Here is a 16,864-nt window from a genome sequence, read left to right as displayed (position 1 = left end):
CTATTGTATACGAAATACCAGCTTTGTTTTTTTTTTTTTTTTTTAGATACAAAGGTATGCCAAAAGCAAACTTCCCAAATACGAGGTGATTATGTGCTCATAAAACACTGCAGTGTGTATTCATTGGGCTCTACTCAATCAGCTCTGTTGCAGTTTGGTAACCTTATGAGGATGTTTGAATGAACCCACAAACCCTCGCAGGCCCCGATCCTGCGTTATTCACTGTGCAAGTGCTCTGGAGGCAGTGGGACCTGACGCAGGCGCAGCTTTCACCCTCCCTGCTTCAGGGTGCAGGATCCAAGCCATAATTTGTATCTCAGTCACTTCAAATTAAATTAAAAGCACAACAAGGCACACGTAATCCGAATTCTGTCTTCCCCAAGCTTTTGTTGTATAGAACTTCTGATATTTCAATTGTGCATTTTCATGTTCAGTTACATAAGTTAAAGAGGCTGCATATTTAAGGATCCATGATCTGTGATCCTGCTGCACACAGAACTGAGTAAAGCTAATGGCAGTTTTGGTTTGTTATGATCTGCAGGGTCAAGGCATGTGAGCTGACAGCCTAAGTAGCACCTCAAACTGGTTTTTCTTTCTTTTCTGATTATAAAAATCTTCATTTTAATGTGAAACATAAAAGCTGACTCATACTTAAGAATTAAAGGGCCTTACCCTGCAGTTTTTATGTAAATAAATTTCCTTTCTGAAGTTTGTGGGAGGTCTGCTTGACTGAAAGCACAGATCGAATCCTCTACCAGAAGAGTTTCACTGGTAATGCACCTGACTTCATTTGTAACACACCTGAAAGCCATCTCTCCATTTTGTGACATTTTTAGGATGCTTATTACCGCAGTGTCTTCTTGAGATACAGATTAGAACTTAATAGAAGTAAACTGAATATTTCATTTTACACTGAGATGTTCACAATGAGTTACTTTTGGCATTTATATTTAACACGTTAATGTAATCTTCTATATTGAAAGAATGGAATATTTTTTAAACTATTACATATGAAATAGCTATGGCCTGTTTTAAGCATAGTAAATTTAAATGTTGGTGGCTCTACTAATGAATCAATGGCACCATTTAAAAAGTATTCAAGCATTGTGAAATTTTGTCATACCTATTTTGTGACAACAGGAAGCTGGGGTACAGTTTGTTATATTGAGGGGCTGCTCTTGCAATTTGGATATCCAAGTGGAAATCATGAAAGTATCAATTATAATTCACATTAATTGAATATGCAAGATAACAGCAGTATCCAAAACTTAGATGTGATCTAGTAGAATATACTGGTAAAGTCTGTGTTAATTTTAATTGGGATAGACCTAATTTCCTTGGGTTTGCTTCTTTCTATTTTCTCTTTGTATAGGTGTTGGGTTTTTTTCTGACAAGAATTTTTTAGGCTCGACTGTGTTTGTCCAGAGCGTTTAGAAACTAAAATACAGCACTGGGGAGAGATCTGCTATTAATACAGGAAGTGAGAAGATCACAGTTAGGATGCTTTAAATCATTTGCATAGAACTTTGAGCAGAGGGAACCTAACAGGAGAAAACAGTGATTTTGTTACTTTTGCAGAAGGTTGTTTGTTAGGGGATGACGCAGCTGAGAAAAACCGAATAAGAATGAAGTTGCACATTTTTTGTACATAGAGTACATTCTTCATGAAAATAAGTCCCCCGTATAGAACTACTTGACCTTTTATTGAAGAACAATCATAGGGTAGAATTTGTAGAGCATGAGGTTAATAACTTTATGCAGAAAATGTTTGAAATCAAGACCTCAGTTAAAAGCACAATAACAGTTGCACTTTACTAGACATACAATTAATCTGCTCCAGTATGTTTTCTTTAGCTGTAGGCAGCAACTAGATACCCTCGAAAAGGTTCAAGAACTGCCAATTTAGTCTTCTTCTCAAAGAATTACTTCCCAAATGCTGATGGTTATGGACTGCTTTAAACCCCAAAGCATGAGATAGCTATTCTTTTCCAAACTGGCCTTCATGTTATTACTGGGTAGTCTTGCAATCTAATAAGCATCCCTTTGTATCTTGCTGCATTATTGATAGTATAGTATGTACAGATGTATAGATATGATAATATAGTTCAGTATGCACGTGACCCAGTCTTTATGTAAAACCCATGGAAGCAGGTATAGCTTTAGAATTTTGTTAAAACTCATATGGAATCCCATGGCAGACTGCAATTGTGTCTTCCTAATCCTACTTACCTTTGACAAAAGCAGGCCTTCGAGATACAGCCAATCAGTAGCCACTTTAATTGCCTCAATTATTTGGATTTCCTATCAGGTGGTCTTAATTCCATAGGTTGACCTTATTTTGTCAACCTATGAAGATAAACATTTAGTCCTTCTGACAGCAGTCAAGTAGGTACTTCAACTGCACATGCAACATGACGCTATAGTTCAAAGATAACAGAGAGAAGATGAATTTTGGAATGGCAATTAAAGCACAATGCTGCAGGAGCATATAATTCTATTTTTGGTTATGAAGAATAAAAAAAAATAATCTTGCAATCCCATAGTGTTTTAATTAGCTTGAGCTGTTTGGTTAATTTCTCTTACCTCCTTAGTAAGGTCATGCGGGGAACAAAAAATAAAAGGTGTGTGAAGTGCTACATTTCAAAGAAAACCCATTTTAAAATTAGTATGGTTACTTGTAAGTGCTCAGAGTTCATTCAATATTTTAATGGTAAATAAGATAATGTTGGGAAGGATTTTTTCCTATATACCGGGGTTTGGATCTAATGTTAGATGCAAAACCCTATTCTGTTAAAACTACAGTCACAAATGACACTTCTAAGTTAGGTTATAGTAATTTTATGAAATTTGTGGTAAGCAAAATGTATTTTTCTTTTTTAAATGTTTGTATTAATTAGAAATAGAATTCATCCATGATAAAGAGCATAGCACATTAAAATCTTCTTTTTAAGGAACTTTGAAAATTTTAAGGTACCTGTAGAAGCATAACTGGATTCACTTGTTTTGGTTTTTTTGCAAATATCTATGGGTTTGCATCATTGTGTCTGGTTGCTAATCTCGTATTAATCCTAAATGCATTAATGCAGAGCCTTCATAGCCAACACATGCAATTATAGCTTCCAAATTATTTTCAGACTTTTAAGGTTACAAAACAAAGCACTCAAAAGTTCCACTTTTTTAAAATAAGTTTGCTTGCAAAGAGAACTTTTAATTACATGATCCCACATTTCTTCTTTAGGTTTAATTTAGCAAAACAAATAGTGTTTGCTCATTGGAAAGCACTTCAATATTTCTCTGCATACTTAGAACTCAGAGCATGCCTGAATATTAAGTTCCCTGTGGACTTTTGCAACAGAAGTGCTCACCACTGAAGTTCCGAAAGCTTTATAAACGTTAATGAATTGACCTTCACAATATTTCTGTGAGATGAAGAGGATATTATTCCCCTGTATAGATGCCCCAGAAAATCCCAAATGCCACAAGCATTTAGTGTCCACTGTCTTGAGTTTCCGGCTTGACCTGCTTTACATGTGTTTTTCTTGTAGCACATTTAACACTTTTATACCGCATCTTTCCATTGCACCTCCCATTATTTTCACACTCTATTGCACGTATTGTGCACACCTACAGAAAGATCTTTAGGCTGCTTGTTCATACTGTTAATTTATACATCCACCTTAGATAGCCAGAACGGCTCTGAATTTCCTTTTTGTCTCAAATGACTGCAGGTGGATTTCTGGCTCCACACTGGACTTGTGAATTGCACCTGAGGTATACGAATACCATCAACCTCTACTGTCTCAAACTGGTCAATCACAAAATGAGAAAATGATTAGCAGCCACATGTGAAAAGCTTAATTCACAATCATTGGCTTGCTCATTTGTAACACTAAATGATAACAGCATTGATAGAATTTTTTTTCTGCAATTTTCTATCTGAATTGTACCTTGCACATTCCTATTTTGTACCAAATAGACAAGTTTGGCAGAAAACAACTCTTAAATTGTTTACTTTTGGTTTGCCCATAGGACAGGCCAGACTGTACTATGCATGGGGGAGACAAAAGGTCTATGGCAGAAAAAGATAATTAATCCTTACAAGTGGAGAACAAATTCATGCTGCATAGATTATCTTAGTTCACATATGTTCATATTGTTCTGCTTTTTATGGTTGACCTTGCATTTTTAGCAATATGAGAGTCATAGAATATCCTGAGTTGAAAGGGACCCACAAGGATCAGTGAGCTCAACTCCTGAGTTCACAGATGGAAACCTAAAAGTTAAGCTATTTGCCATTTCAAATGGGTGTTTTGAGGTTTGGTTTGGGGTTTTTTTGTGGGTTTTTTGTTTGTTTGTTTGTTTTGGGGTTTTTTTTGTTTGTTTTTTAATCTGTGGAATCATAGATATTTGAAAGGACCTTAAAGATCATTGAGTTCCAACCCCTCTCCCATGGGCAGAGACACCTTCCACTAGACTGTTGCTCCAAGCCCCATCCTGCCTGGCCTTGAATGCTGCCAGGGATGGGGTACACACAACCTCTCTAGACAACCTGTTCCAGTGTCTCACCACTCTTACAGTCAAGAATTTCTTCCTAGCCTTTGATCTAAACCTACCCTCTTTCCATTTGAGGCCATTCCCTCTTGTCCTATCACTGCATACCCTTGTAAAATGTCCCTCTCCAGCTCTCTTGTAACTCCTTTAGGTGCTGGAAGGTGCTATAAGAGCTTTTTCTTCTCCAGGCTGTACTCCAACTGCTAGTGGGAACTGGACACACAGGATATAATGTACATCACCTGTGGGCCACCAGTTAGTTAATGAGAATTTTTCTCACTATTGCACCGAGAAAAGCAGTTTTTATTCTCTTCTGAGAGGACAGAGGAAATTCAGGCTGGTTAGCCCACATAACAGGAGTTCTGATCAAATGACTGTCACATAAAACATTGGTTGCATAAGCAATTTCTTTTTCCCCACTCATTTCTGAAAGAAAAAGACTTGTACTTAATTTTTTTTAGGAAATGAATGAGAAAATAGTTAGAAGTTCGTGGATAAAAATGTGAAGATTTTTTTCCAAGTAGAAATACAAATACTATGTCAAACATGCAGCTGTCCTCAGCAGAGGTAGACTAAATCTAAGACAGACCCCATTCTTACTTAGTTTAGATGACTATCCATTCACGTTTGATTCTTGTTCTGAGATGTCTGATACTCCCTGTGTATGGTGTATGCCCAAATCCCTTTTTGAGGTCTATGTGAAAATACTGTGAAAACTTAGCATTAGTATGCTCACTTTATAAACTGAGACAATGAAGCAGTAGAGAAGTGAACTAATATACCCTCCTAAACTACATGAATATACTGGTCTATTGGCTATTCTAAGAAAAAGGGGTTATAAAAGCAGCTTATGGGATGTATAAATTTGTCACAATGTGTGTTAGAATCATTATAGGGGAAAATTAGAGGAGTGTAGCATAAGAAGTACAAGTAATGTGCATCTGTGGAGAGGAGAGAAAGCAATATTGATAGGTACAGATGGCTGGCAAGTATGCTCAAATGTAATAAGATGTTATCTTTGTGCAGTGCTGTGTCCATTCCTAGCAGATCACCAGCAAAGACTATGAATAATAAAAAATGCTAGAGACAATCTGTCAGTTGTCTCTAGGGTCAAAGTCTGACAAGGTACACTTTTTATGGTTCCTTTGAAGTTAAGTTGCATATAGTACTGAAAAAAACCCCGTTAATATTTAAGGCTTTGAGGTGGTGAATGTGTGGACTCAAAAGTAATCTGATTGAACTCAGTGGTATATATGTAGGTGCATGTGTGTATGGTAGTATATCCTTACGCATAATTTGAATCCAATAAATTAAAAATAATTGCTTGTGTTCCATTTGAAAATCTGTTACATAAGAATGCTGTGAGATCAGACACTCAGAATTCAGGTCCCTTATTCAGCTAGTATTCAGTTATGTCTGTATGTGTGGCAATCTAGTCTTTATTTAATCTTTTTATTTTCTTGAAGTGCCTGCTTATATTTTGCTCCTGTCCTCCATCGCATTTGTTTTGAACAGTGCCCAACGTAATGGGGATGATGGATGCTATTCTCTGTGTGTTCTTTGCAACAGTTCCTATGAGAAAATCTCTGTTATCCATTGGACATCACAAAAACTTATTCTAAATAAATTATGAATGCTTATCTCCACTATGTTCATCCTGTTCTATATATTGTACTCCTTAAGTGTGGAGATGTGCTTTCAGTTACACCTGTCCATCATCATTTGAGTTACAGTTACATTCTATTGTAGTTGTGGATTAATTGTAGTGGGTCTTAAGATCCCTAGTTTATTCATTGTTTGTCCCTACATATATTTTTAAATGCTCACTGAATGAAGCAAAGGCAGGAAAAGTGGCATGTGGTTGTGTAAACAGAGATCTGATTCTTACGATCCTTGGATATGGTGTCTTCATTTGTGTCTGTGAGCTGTGTCCTTGGTACCATTATGGGCAATGCAGAGGGGGATAATAATGTACAAGATGTGCTGGATTTCACTGATGTTAGAGGGGAAAAACCTGCCACAAAATATCTCCATATCATTTGGAATGTACCTTCACCATATGTGAGATGAGATGCTGGCCATCTTCAGATTAAATTCTTGATTCGACATCAGAAAAAAAAAATCTTCAGATTGCGCAGAGCATGCGTACAGGAAGAAGGTAGGAGAAGGTTAACTCTGAATTAGTATTGAATAGTAAGCAACACTGAAAATGCTAGTAATGAAATCTGGTAATAGCGTTTGTATACAAGAATGCCAAATTATGTTGCAAAATAGATTTTCACAGGAATAAAGCAATAATACAGATTATATCAAAATAGAGTTTTAAGACTGTGTTTCTGTAGCTTCCTCCCCTGCCTCCTCCCCCTCAAAAAAAGAAACTCTGCCCTTCAAGAACTTTATCACAGTAGCAAAATTTTTTAAATCCTCCAACATGGCCAATCTTTAAAAAATTAAAATATTCTGAAAGCAGCAACCAAAACATTTGCTTCAGAAGAGTAACCACAATCAGCCATAACAGAACAGAACATAATCAGCCTAAAGTAGCAAAGTTTCAGAAAATCCAAAAATGGGAAATCATGAAAGATTAATTGGAGTTATTGCTATGTCAGTCTGATGTAAATTCAATAAAAACAGTTTTGTTTGTTTTTTCTTTTTTAAATTTCTCATTAAAGTTATGAAATTTTTTTTTTTCTCTACATCCACAGTAAGAGTGAAGACAAAAATATTTTCCTTTCAGGGCTATCAGATTAGTTTTTTACAATTCATGTAAATACCCATAAAGCAGATCTCCATCAGATAGATGATATTCTAAACCAAGCTGTTTCAAGTTCTAGAGTAATATGGTTAAATGATGCAACAACAACATCAATAAGAACTGCTATTTAAATTACTTCAGTTGTAATGATTCTCCATTTGGACAGAAGTCTTGCTTGAGTAGGTAGGCCAAATTGAGCTTTGAAATCAGTGATTTAGGGTTCCAAGGCCAAATATAGTTTTGTTAACATCCATGGCATTTCTCTTGATTGGTGCCCTATTTCTTCTTGCCAGTTTAAATGGCAATAGTGTGAAGTACATTATAGCATATTTACTGTACAATGGATGCAATTCCTTTGTGTTCTCAAGTTTTCCTCCCTTTCTGTCTATTTGTCTGGGTTTGTTGGTGGCTTTGTTTTGTTTGTTTGTTTTTAAACTTGGTAGAGTTCTTTTAGAAAGAATAGGAAAGGAAGAGGTGAAATAATTTTGCATACAACGTCCTCCCTTGAATTTAGGACTTCTCCAAAGGGCATAATACCTTCCTTGGGATGGTTATATCCATGTGTTATTCTGTAACTTATTAACTTACCACTGTAACTCAGTGCTGTGGTAGATGTAGCAAGATAGTGTAGTTGCCAAGCAGTTGCTTGGTCACAGCTACACTGATTTAAATAGATCAAGCAAGTAATATTAAAATTCAACCACTCTGCTTTGGGCAGGTGGGATTGGAGTGGACAGTCTGCAGAGTTCCCTTCCACACTCATCTGAGCTGTGAACTGGGAATAATGCAGCTCAAGGATCAATGTAATTTTATTTATTTATGGATTTTTCTGTCTAAATTACATCATTTTGTATTTTCAATACACTACAGTGTATTTCAAGGAACAAGCATGAGAAGAATACTTTCTGAAATTCAAAAGGCCTTATTTTTCCCCTGTGGTTTACTTGACTTGGCTGTTTGTACCTATATGAATCACATGTAAATAGGACCATCCTTATTTGATAGTCTTCAGCATCCAGCTTGCAGAACTGAAAATAACAGTGGAAAAACACATCTCTGAAATATCTGCAGAGATTTTTGTCATGGAAGGAGGAACTTTAGAGAGGACTGCAAGATTCCTTCTTCATTTTAGTTATTTATTTAAAGCTAATTGTCTGGAAGATGCCTTGGATGTGCTTTCTTTTTCGATGCCAAGCAATATGAGAAAATTTAAAAATTTTATGATGTGTGGTAGCATGTTTCAAAGAACAGTCATATGGTCTGCATACAGACTTTTTAAAAATAGTAAAGTGAAAACAATACAATATTAAAAGCGTAGACTTGATGCTAATTTTTCAAACCTTGTTTGCAACCTTTGTTTCAAGTACATTAAGCTGCTTCCAAAAAAAAAATTAACTGACTTGTATATTATACATATGATTTATTTCAAATACTCTATAATCCCTCTTATTTTTCATATAACTATCAGTGTATATTATTTGTGAAACTAAACTTTTAAAATTCAGATTGTGTTTGAAGTCTGCTTTACATCCAGGACAGCTATTTTCTCAAAATTCTACTGTAGCTAATTAAGTTGACCTTTTATAACAAAGTAAGTTTTGGAATTTAAAAACTAAAAGACAAACCAAATTTGCCTATTACTAAAAATATTATTCTATACCAAGAGTTCTGTATTGAAATATGAAACTCTGATTGTGCCCTGTGTGTACGTTTTCTTCCTGCCCCTGCATTGCCTGTTTCAGTAACATTTCTCTTTTTCCCTTGTGTACCCACATTTTCTGTTTTTATTCTACTGTGTTTTTCTCCACTAATACTGCTCCCCTTTTTCTTCCTCTCTCTGTTTTACTGCTGCTGGTGAAGATAATAAGCTCATAAGAAATACCCTGCTGAGACAAAGCAACAGTCCATATCGCCCAGCAGTCAGTCTCTGACAGTGGCAGCACAATGTGTCACTCAGGAAGAGTAATAAGTTGGATCACTTTCTGCAGTCCATTCCCTTTCTAATCTCCCATCATCCACCATCACTGGATTTGAGATGTCAGAGAGCGTATCCTTAGCTGGTCCTTTTAAGATCCATTTATCAATAAAGGCAATGAATTTGTCTAATGCCTTTTTGAGCCTTCTGGTACTGTCAGCCGTCAAAACCTGTGGCAGCAAATTTCAGAAGTTCATTACCTTTTTTTCTGTTTTAAATTAATCTTTCATTTATTTTGAATACTGTTGTTTCACCAAATTTGTTTAACATACCCACTCACTTGATTATGCAAATCTTAGTCATATCTCCCCACAACCTTCTCCTCTCCAGACTGAAGTTGCAGTGCTTTTAGTGTTTCCAGATAAGGTCTGTGTCCATCACCTTGAGCATTAGTTGTCTTCCATAGGGAAGACAATTCTGTCCACAGAGACGACAGCTCTGGATCAGGTCTGTCTTTACTTCTTCAGATGTGGACACTAGAGCTCCATATAGATCTCAAGTAATGGGCTCACACAGGTTTTATGTAGCAGCAAAATTATGCCCTCTGTGTTATTCTTTGTTCTTCCTGCTAATGTCCAACATTACTTGGCTTTTTGAGTTGCTGCTGCATATTAAACCAAATACTTCAGAGGAATGCCAACCGTGCCCAAACTACTTTCCTGGCTTCTAAATGCAGGTTCCAAATTTAGCATTGTGTAGACCTGGTTAAGATTTACTTTTTTTTCCTTCTTACATATATCCACATTGAAGTTCATTAATCAACTTCTTGCCCAGTAAAGTCAGACTAGTGAGCTCTTTCAGGAGTTTGTCACCATCAGTAACGAATTTCACTATCTAAAGGATCTTACTATGACCTGTAAACTTGGAGATTTCAGTGTTCATTATCTTTTATAGGTAATCCTAATAATAAATAAAATTGGTCCAAGCACTCATCCATGAAGAATTATACTTGTGAATTTTTTTCATAGTAAAAATCCATAAAACTCTATCCTTTGCTTTCTGTTATCTAACCAGCTTTCAGTCCACAAATAAACCTTTTTCTTCAGTCCCATGACACCCTTGCTTCTTTAATAACATTGCTGTGGAATGCTTGGAAGGCATTTGTAAAGCTTATGTATATTCATATCCCCTTTATTTACATGCATGCTGACAGCTTCATAGAATTAGAGAAAACTAGTCATACAGGATTTCCCATTGAAGAAACTCTGCTGACTTCTGCAACAATCTTTATCTGTGTGCTCTGTTAGTCTTTATTTTACCATCTTGCCAGGGATAGCAATCAGCCTTCCCAGTCTACAGCTCCCTTTTGTAAATGGCTTTTCTCCAGATGACTGTTTCTAGCTTTACACCAAGAAAAAGAGTTATCTGTGGGTATCTTTATCTAAGAACAATTAAGAAAAGTTAGTTTTTTAGAATATTCTCTGAATATGCTCAGAAGCCCTGATTCCTAATATAGGTTGAGAGCTATATGGAATTCACGGCTTGGGTTTGGAAAGTTTTAGCTAAGCTCTGATTTTTACAAAAGGTATTCCTTTGAAAAATGAAAATGTAACTGTATTGTTTACTTAGGTTGGAAGCCTACTGATATCTTGTCCTCTTTCCATTTTTCATGAGTAGGGGTCAGTCTTACCGATTGGAGATTACAAACACAGAGGTCTATAAATGAGGGATGTCATGGTTTTACAGCAGTATAATACATAGCAGCTCATCTGGAAAGGCACCCATTTTCACCACTACAACCTTTGAGTACCACAGTACTAAAAATAGTACTGTAGTGGTGAAAATGCTGTAATCATTGACATTTTTTAATTTCCTTTATAGCTGAATAAGAGGCTAGAGAGGTTTCAGTCAACACTTCATCCTCTGTTTTGTAAACCAATCAATTACTTCTTCAATGAGGTTTCTGCATGTGCACGTTGGTCACAATTTGGAAGCAGGCTCTACGTCCTGAGTCACAGTTTTAGAGTACATAGTTGAATTTCAACAAATAGACATCTTCTCAAAAATTATTTACCTAAGTAAATCACGTTTGCTGTCAGATGTTACGCAAACCTGGGTATCTATAAAATATTAGCAGAAAAATTATGAATGTTAGGTTTATGCAAATTAGCAGGAACCCTTTTGGCTATAAACCCTATTAATTGGCTGATACAGTTTAAAATTTGGTTTAGTTCTATATTTTCTGGAACTATTTAGAAAATATTATAATCACTTTTAAAAATGGTGCCTTTGCAGTCGGATATAAACCACCACAGATAGAAACTAAGAAAAACTCTTATACCAAAAAATTGCATTATTCATCATGTGAACAATTATACTGGATACTGCATATTAGTATTAGTGCAATTTTTTTTTTTTCAGCTAATGAAATATGGTATCTTAGACAGAAAAGGATCGTTGTGTTCTGTACAAGATGTTGAAATGTTCATTGGTAGATTACTAGCAAGCCCAAATAATTAATTTCCTATATTAATTTAGGTAAATTGGTTGTGTAAAGATTACTTTATTGACAGATACATGCAATTCATTGCTTAAAATTATTTAAAAGAGGATTTAAGAGAGAATAACAAAGCTGACCAAAGATTTATTCTGAAAATATATCTGCATTTGTAATTGTTCTGTTTCAAAAATTTATTTTGCATATAGCATATAAACTGTATGTCCTAGGGAGCACAGACTGCCTCTAGAGACAGCATGCCAAAAAAGGAGGCATAAAAGGAAGATGGATAATGTGGAGAAAAGCAGTCCTGGCTCCATCTGCTGTCTGTTTTTTTTCTTCTCTCTCCCTCTTTTTTTTTTTTCTTGACATCTTCTTGCTTGGGACATTTGTGGTAGTTAGGTCCTATATTTCTTTGTACCCTGACTGATTTTTTTCAGCATAGTTTTTCTGCTTTTGCCTGCTGTTGAGATAGTTTAATTCGGGGGAAAAAAATCCACTTTGTTTTGTGTTTCTGAGCACCACTGATAGATTTGTTCTTTGTTGTTCCCACTAGACACAACTCAGATTAAGTAGGAACATAGGGGGTTTTTTGTTTGGTGGTTGTTTTTTTTTTTTTGGTTACCCTAAAATCAATTTAATTTTGTGGCCTTCTCTTCTTCTTCATCTGTATTAGTAAATGCTGTATGGAGGCCCAGGCACAGTTTTGGAATTGTTACACGTATGTTCACATCAGCTGTATCAATGCATAATTGAAAAGTCTACTCCAAGTGCTAGATTTTCATGTCATTTTTTCTCACAGTCCTCAGAAACAGGAGGATTGTTGGACTAGAGCTGAGGATGAGAATCTGAGAGTATGGAATGCTACAGATTTTCCCTGTTCTTTTGTTGAATAAGATTGATCTTCAGAATAATTTCTGAGGCTGCTCTAATTTGTGCCAAAACCTCAATCACAGAGATATCTTTTTCTGCCCTAACCATGTGCTGTATAGCTTGGCTCTACTTCCAAAATGGTTTTGTCCTTTTAGAGTCCTAATAAATATAAATATTTGACTGAAACATTTTAATTTACTTGGATGTCCAGTAGATTTCAATAGTTACTTTCTTGTATATATTATACAAATGGCAGAATTTTAAATTCATGATTTTGTGAATTGCATTCACAAAAACTTCCCTATTGGACTTAGTCTAAATACTGCAATTTGGAAAATGGCTCCAAAACAGAAATAACACGTTTGGGTCAATCCTAGAGTTCAAAAATTTTTACTGAGCTATGATCCTGAAAAGATGTACATCACTGTTCTTCTAAAATGTAGTTCTATCTTAAATATAGGATCCAATTAAAATTTCCAAATGGGAAGTCTGACTACAGATTGCAGAAATACTGAAATACTAAATATGTAGGAAAGAATGCAAGTAAGTCTTTAAAAATATTGATCTTTGCAGTAGTAGTGAAAGCTCCAGTCATAGCTAAACATCAGAAAAGCATACTGTGACTGGAACTGATAGAAATTCAAACTTTATTGTAGAGAGGATTTTTAAAAATTAGTAATTAACAAAAGATAATTGGTGAAATATATGTGTTTGTTTTTTTTCAGAAAAGGAAGAACACTTATTCACCATAATACAGAATTTGCAAATATAATAGCATATTAGTAATGCAGTTAGGCTAAATATTCAACATTCTAGAAAATACTACAATTCATGATTCCTGATGATTTTGCGACATAAGAGGTAAAACCATTTTTGTGGTGTGCAAGTCTAGTAGCAGATTAGATGTCAGAATAAAAAACTTTATATTTGAACAATCCCAACACATAAGAAGATGAGATGATTAAAAAAGAAACCAAAAAAACAACCAAACAAAAAAACCCCAACAGCAAACCAAAGCAGAAATGGAGTTGTAGAGGTCTTTGATAAATGTGTACATTAATATAAAACGTAAGTTACTTTTCTACAGCTTACTAAAGTAGCATATGCTTCTGGATTTTTGCAGTCTAGAAACCAATAATTTGACATTCTTTAAACAATCTCCCTTATCAGCAATAATTAAGATATGAGACAAGTAAGATCTCTTTTAAGGAAGTGGTTATTTGCTGAAAAACATACATTTGGTTGTTCCCAAACTGCTTGTGAATATCAATTCAAGTGTTTCCAGCTGCAGCAGAAGAGCTGGAGTGATACAGCTGTGAAATCATCAGCTGCCTTTTACTCAACAGGTCTGCAATTAAGGAGTCCCTTTTGTTGAAGCTGTTCCATAGGGAACTGCTGAATGCTTCAGCAGACGTAGTTCTTGAAAGAGATAATTTCAAGGAAGAAGAAGATATCTCAAAAAGTTAAATTTCATTCAGTTCAAAGCACTTCCTCTCCAATCTCAACCACATACTAAAAAAAGATTCAATCCTAGAGTTCAAGGTTTTATTATGCTAAATAAAGCATTATTATTATTATACTAAAAAAATACTAATTTTTACCCATTTTGATGTAGGCAGTCACACACACAAAATTAATTAATATTCATTTTAATGTGTATTTTTATAGTCTAGTCTAGTTATTTTCATTTTTATTCTTACGTTAATGTTCTCTCTCATTAGATTTTTCCTCATAAGAATCAGGCAAGTCATAGTGGTCATAACCTCCAGGTTAAGATAAATATTGAGTCAGTCTTCAAGGATGTGTTGCATCATGCTCAGTTCAAAGTATCTCTTCAAAAATTAGAATTAAAAGCATAGTATTATAAATAAAGATTAAGAAAGGGTGAGTGATTCAGTTGCTCATTTTGAGAATATCTTCTCTGGCATCTTTGTTTTTTAAATTGATATTAAGGATTTTTACCGTGTAGACTCAATTCAGTTTATTGGTTTATTGGATCTCTTCCCCTGGACATGTTCCATTTCTTTCTGCTGGAGCTGTTCTGTTGAGGCTGAGGTTATTTCTGATAGTGTTTTGAGAGCACATTATGTGTCTTTTTTTTCAATTTACAGTTCAACTGCCTTGCATGTTGAGGTTATCTTTCAGTATACCACATAAGCAATATATGGCAGTTGTATAGTGATTTATACTTTGCAATCTACTTTGTTGCAACAAAACCATTTCAAATACTACTGAGGAAAAAGCATAACTGGAATTTCTCGTGAGCAAAATTCACCTCTGTATTCAAAATACTGTATCTTTTTAAATACTTCTCTTGAAGTATTCTCTATACAACATACAGAAAAATATAGATTCTCTTCCTGTACACATCACATAAAACACTCATGCTGTTATCTGTTATCTGTGGTTACAGTTCAATCACTTTGCTCGTTTGTTCTGTTTCAGACGGTTCGCCATGGTTTCCCTTACCTACCCACTGCCTTAGCTTTTGACCCAGTTCAGAAAATCCTGGCAATTGGAACAAGAACAGGAGCCATACGAATGTATCCTTTCTCATTCAGAATTTACACCATTTCTATGTATTTCTAATACAGTGATGTGAATTACCTTCCACAAGCACTCAGGTAAGGTTATGGTTTATGTTATGTTCTACTTCATTTTGCTTTACTGAATGGACTGGAAAAGGATGTGCTGTTGAGGAATTGTCCAGATCCTGAAGGTGTCCAAAGAAAAAATTTTGGTTGAATTTTTAGTGTATGGTTTTGGCATATATGGGTTAATATAAAGCAGAATTGAATGTTTTCAGCATGAAAAGTAAAGGTAGACAGCAAAGTGGTAATGAGTAAGTTGTGAATGTTGTGCTAGCAATAAATAAGTTCATTGCTGCAATGCAGTTAACCAGCTGTGGAGATCTTCACTGTAGATATTTATGTATGAAATTATTTGGACTCCTTCAAGTGAATGGTGGGAAATAAGTGATTTAGGGCAGAACTCATCTCTTCCCAGAGGAGAAGGTGAAACACTGTAAAAGTACTTATTTCTTTTCATTAATAATAAAGGTACTTCAGGGCCAGCAATTTATATGGTTTTTTTATACAAGTAGCAATTTTAGGTTAGAAGTCTACGCAGAATAAATTTAATATAAAAGTAATGAAAATTTGAAGACTTTGATTTAAAAAAAAATCTGAGAATATTTAAATGTGATGTATTTCTAAATGTTCCTCTACATAATTTTCTTAGTTTTTCATGGTTCCAATGCATTCCAATTTGGTGAAAATACATACAAAGTAAGGGAAAAAGGAGAAAGAATATTGAAGAAAGGTTTAAAAGTTACAGGATATAGAATTAATAAACCAATATTTTTTACAAACTTTTTGTAGCTGAATGAATTATATGTTTATGGTAGGGGACAATGCTGTATAAAATACCAATCTAATATTTTCTGGTTATTTTGCTATCCCTGTTCCCAAGGTAACTATAAACCTAATGAACCCAAAGGCAGGTTACAAAGTAAAGAAAAATCTCCTCCTGGAAAACCAGCCTGTGTTTCATGTGACAGGACTAAAACTTGTTTCCTCCGTTTTTGGGTACTCTTGGTCTGAACAGTTGCATTTTTGTAAGCCTCATATTCTATCTGATCCAGAACTTCTCACAAGACTCAACTAATCATCTAGTTATGTGACAAACTTTGCTTTGATAGTCCTATTCTTAATATTTACCTGTATGAAATAGATTAAACATATTCTGTTCAAGTACAGAGAAGAAAATCCTCTTAATTTGTGCACTTCTGGGAAAGTACAAGTCCAGTAGTCCAGTCATACTTTCTTCTTTTCAGAGATATGCAAGGTTAGAAAGCCGGAGCTTTGTTTCTGGAATTTTCATTAGTATCTTCTGTGAGTGAGGATATTGGGAATTTCATGGGTAATGTAGAGATAGGAAGAAGACCTTGGAGAAGATTGACTCCTGAGCCCACCTCTTCTTTCATCTCAGCAATCTGGCTTTTCTAGGAGCAGTGCTGTCACTGGCTTGGCATCCTGTATCTTTCTAAATCCCTTCTTTGAGGAAAATGCAGGTACAGAGCCTGAATTAGTACAGGTTCATGTAAAGTGCATTTCTTTGGCCACAGGAATGGAACATGAAGTAGAAACATAGCTTTATTATATAAATTTCTATATATATCTTCTAGAAAAATGTATTATAGTTAGAGAAAGGAGGGAAAAGAATGTTTTTGAAAGCATCCTTCCTTGTAGCATCTCTTCTCCAGTTTTTTAGC

The 16,864-nt window shown here is 35.1% G+C and overlaps 1 protein-coding gene across 6 annotated transcripts in view; it reads left to right on the top strand.

The window, feature by feature from the left end:
- The window catches only part of STXBP5L (syntaxin binding protein 5 like), a 193,752-nt gene that overhangs the window by 2,327 nt on the left and 174,561 nt on the right, over window positions 1-16,864 (top strand). For all 6 annotated transcript variants that reach the window (XM_032677824.1, XM_032677822.1, XM_032677821.1 and 3 more), the window contains exon 2: window positions 15,037-15,134. In XM_032677824.1, the coding sequence (XP_032533715.1) occupies window positions 15,037-15,134 (98 nt within the window). The remainder of the gene's footprint in view (window positions 1-15,036; window positions 15,135-16,864) is intronic.

The sequence above is a fragment of the Chiroxiphia lanceolata genome, chromosome 2 (assembly GCF_009829145.1).
Source record: "Chiroxiphia lanceolata isolate bChiLan1 chromosome 2, bChiLan1.pri, whole genome shotgun sequence".
In the NCBI taxonomy this organism is placed as follows: Eukaryota; Metazoa; Chordata; class Aves; order Passeriformes; family Pipridae; genus Chiroxiphia; species Chiroxiphia lanceolata.
Note: the sequence above shows the minus strand (reverse complement) of the source record. Positions and strands in the feature narration are given on the sequence as shown.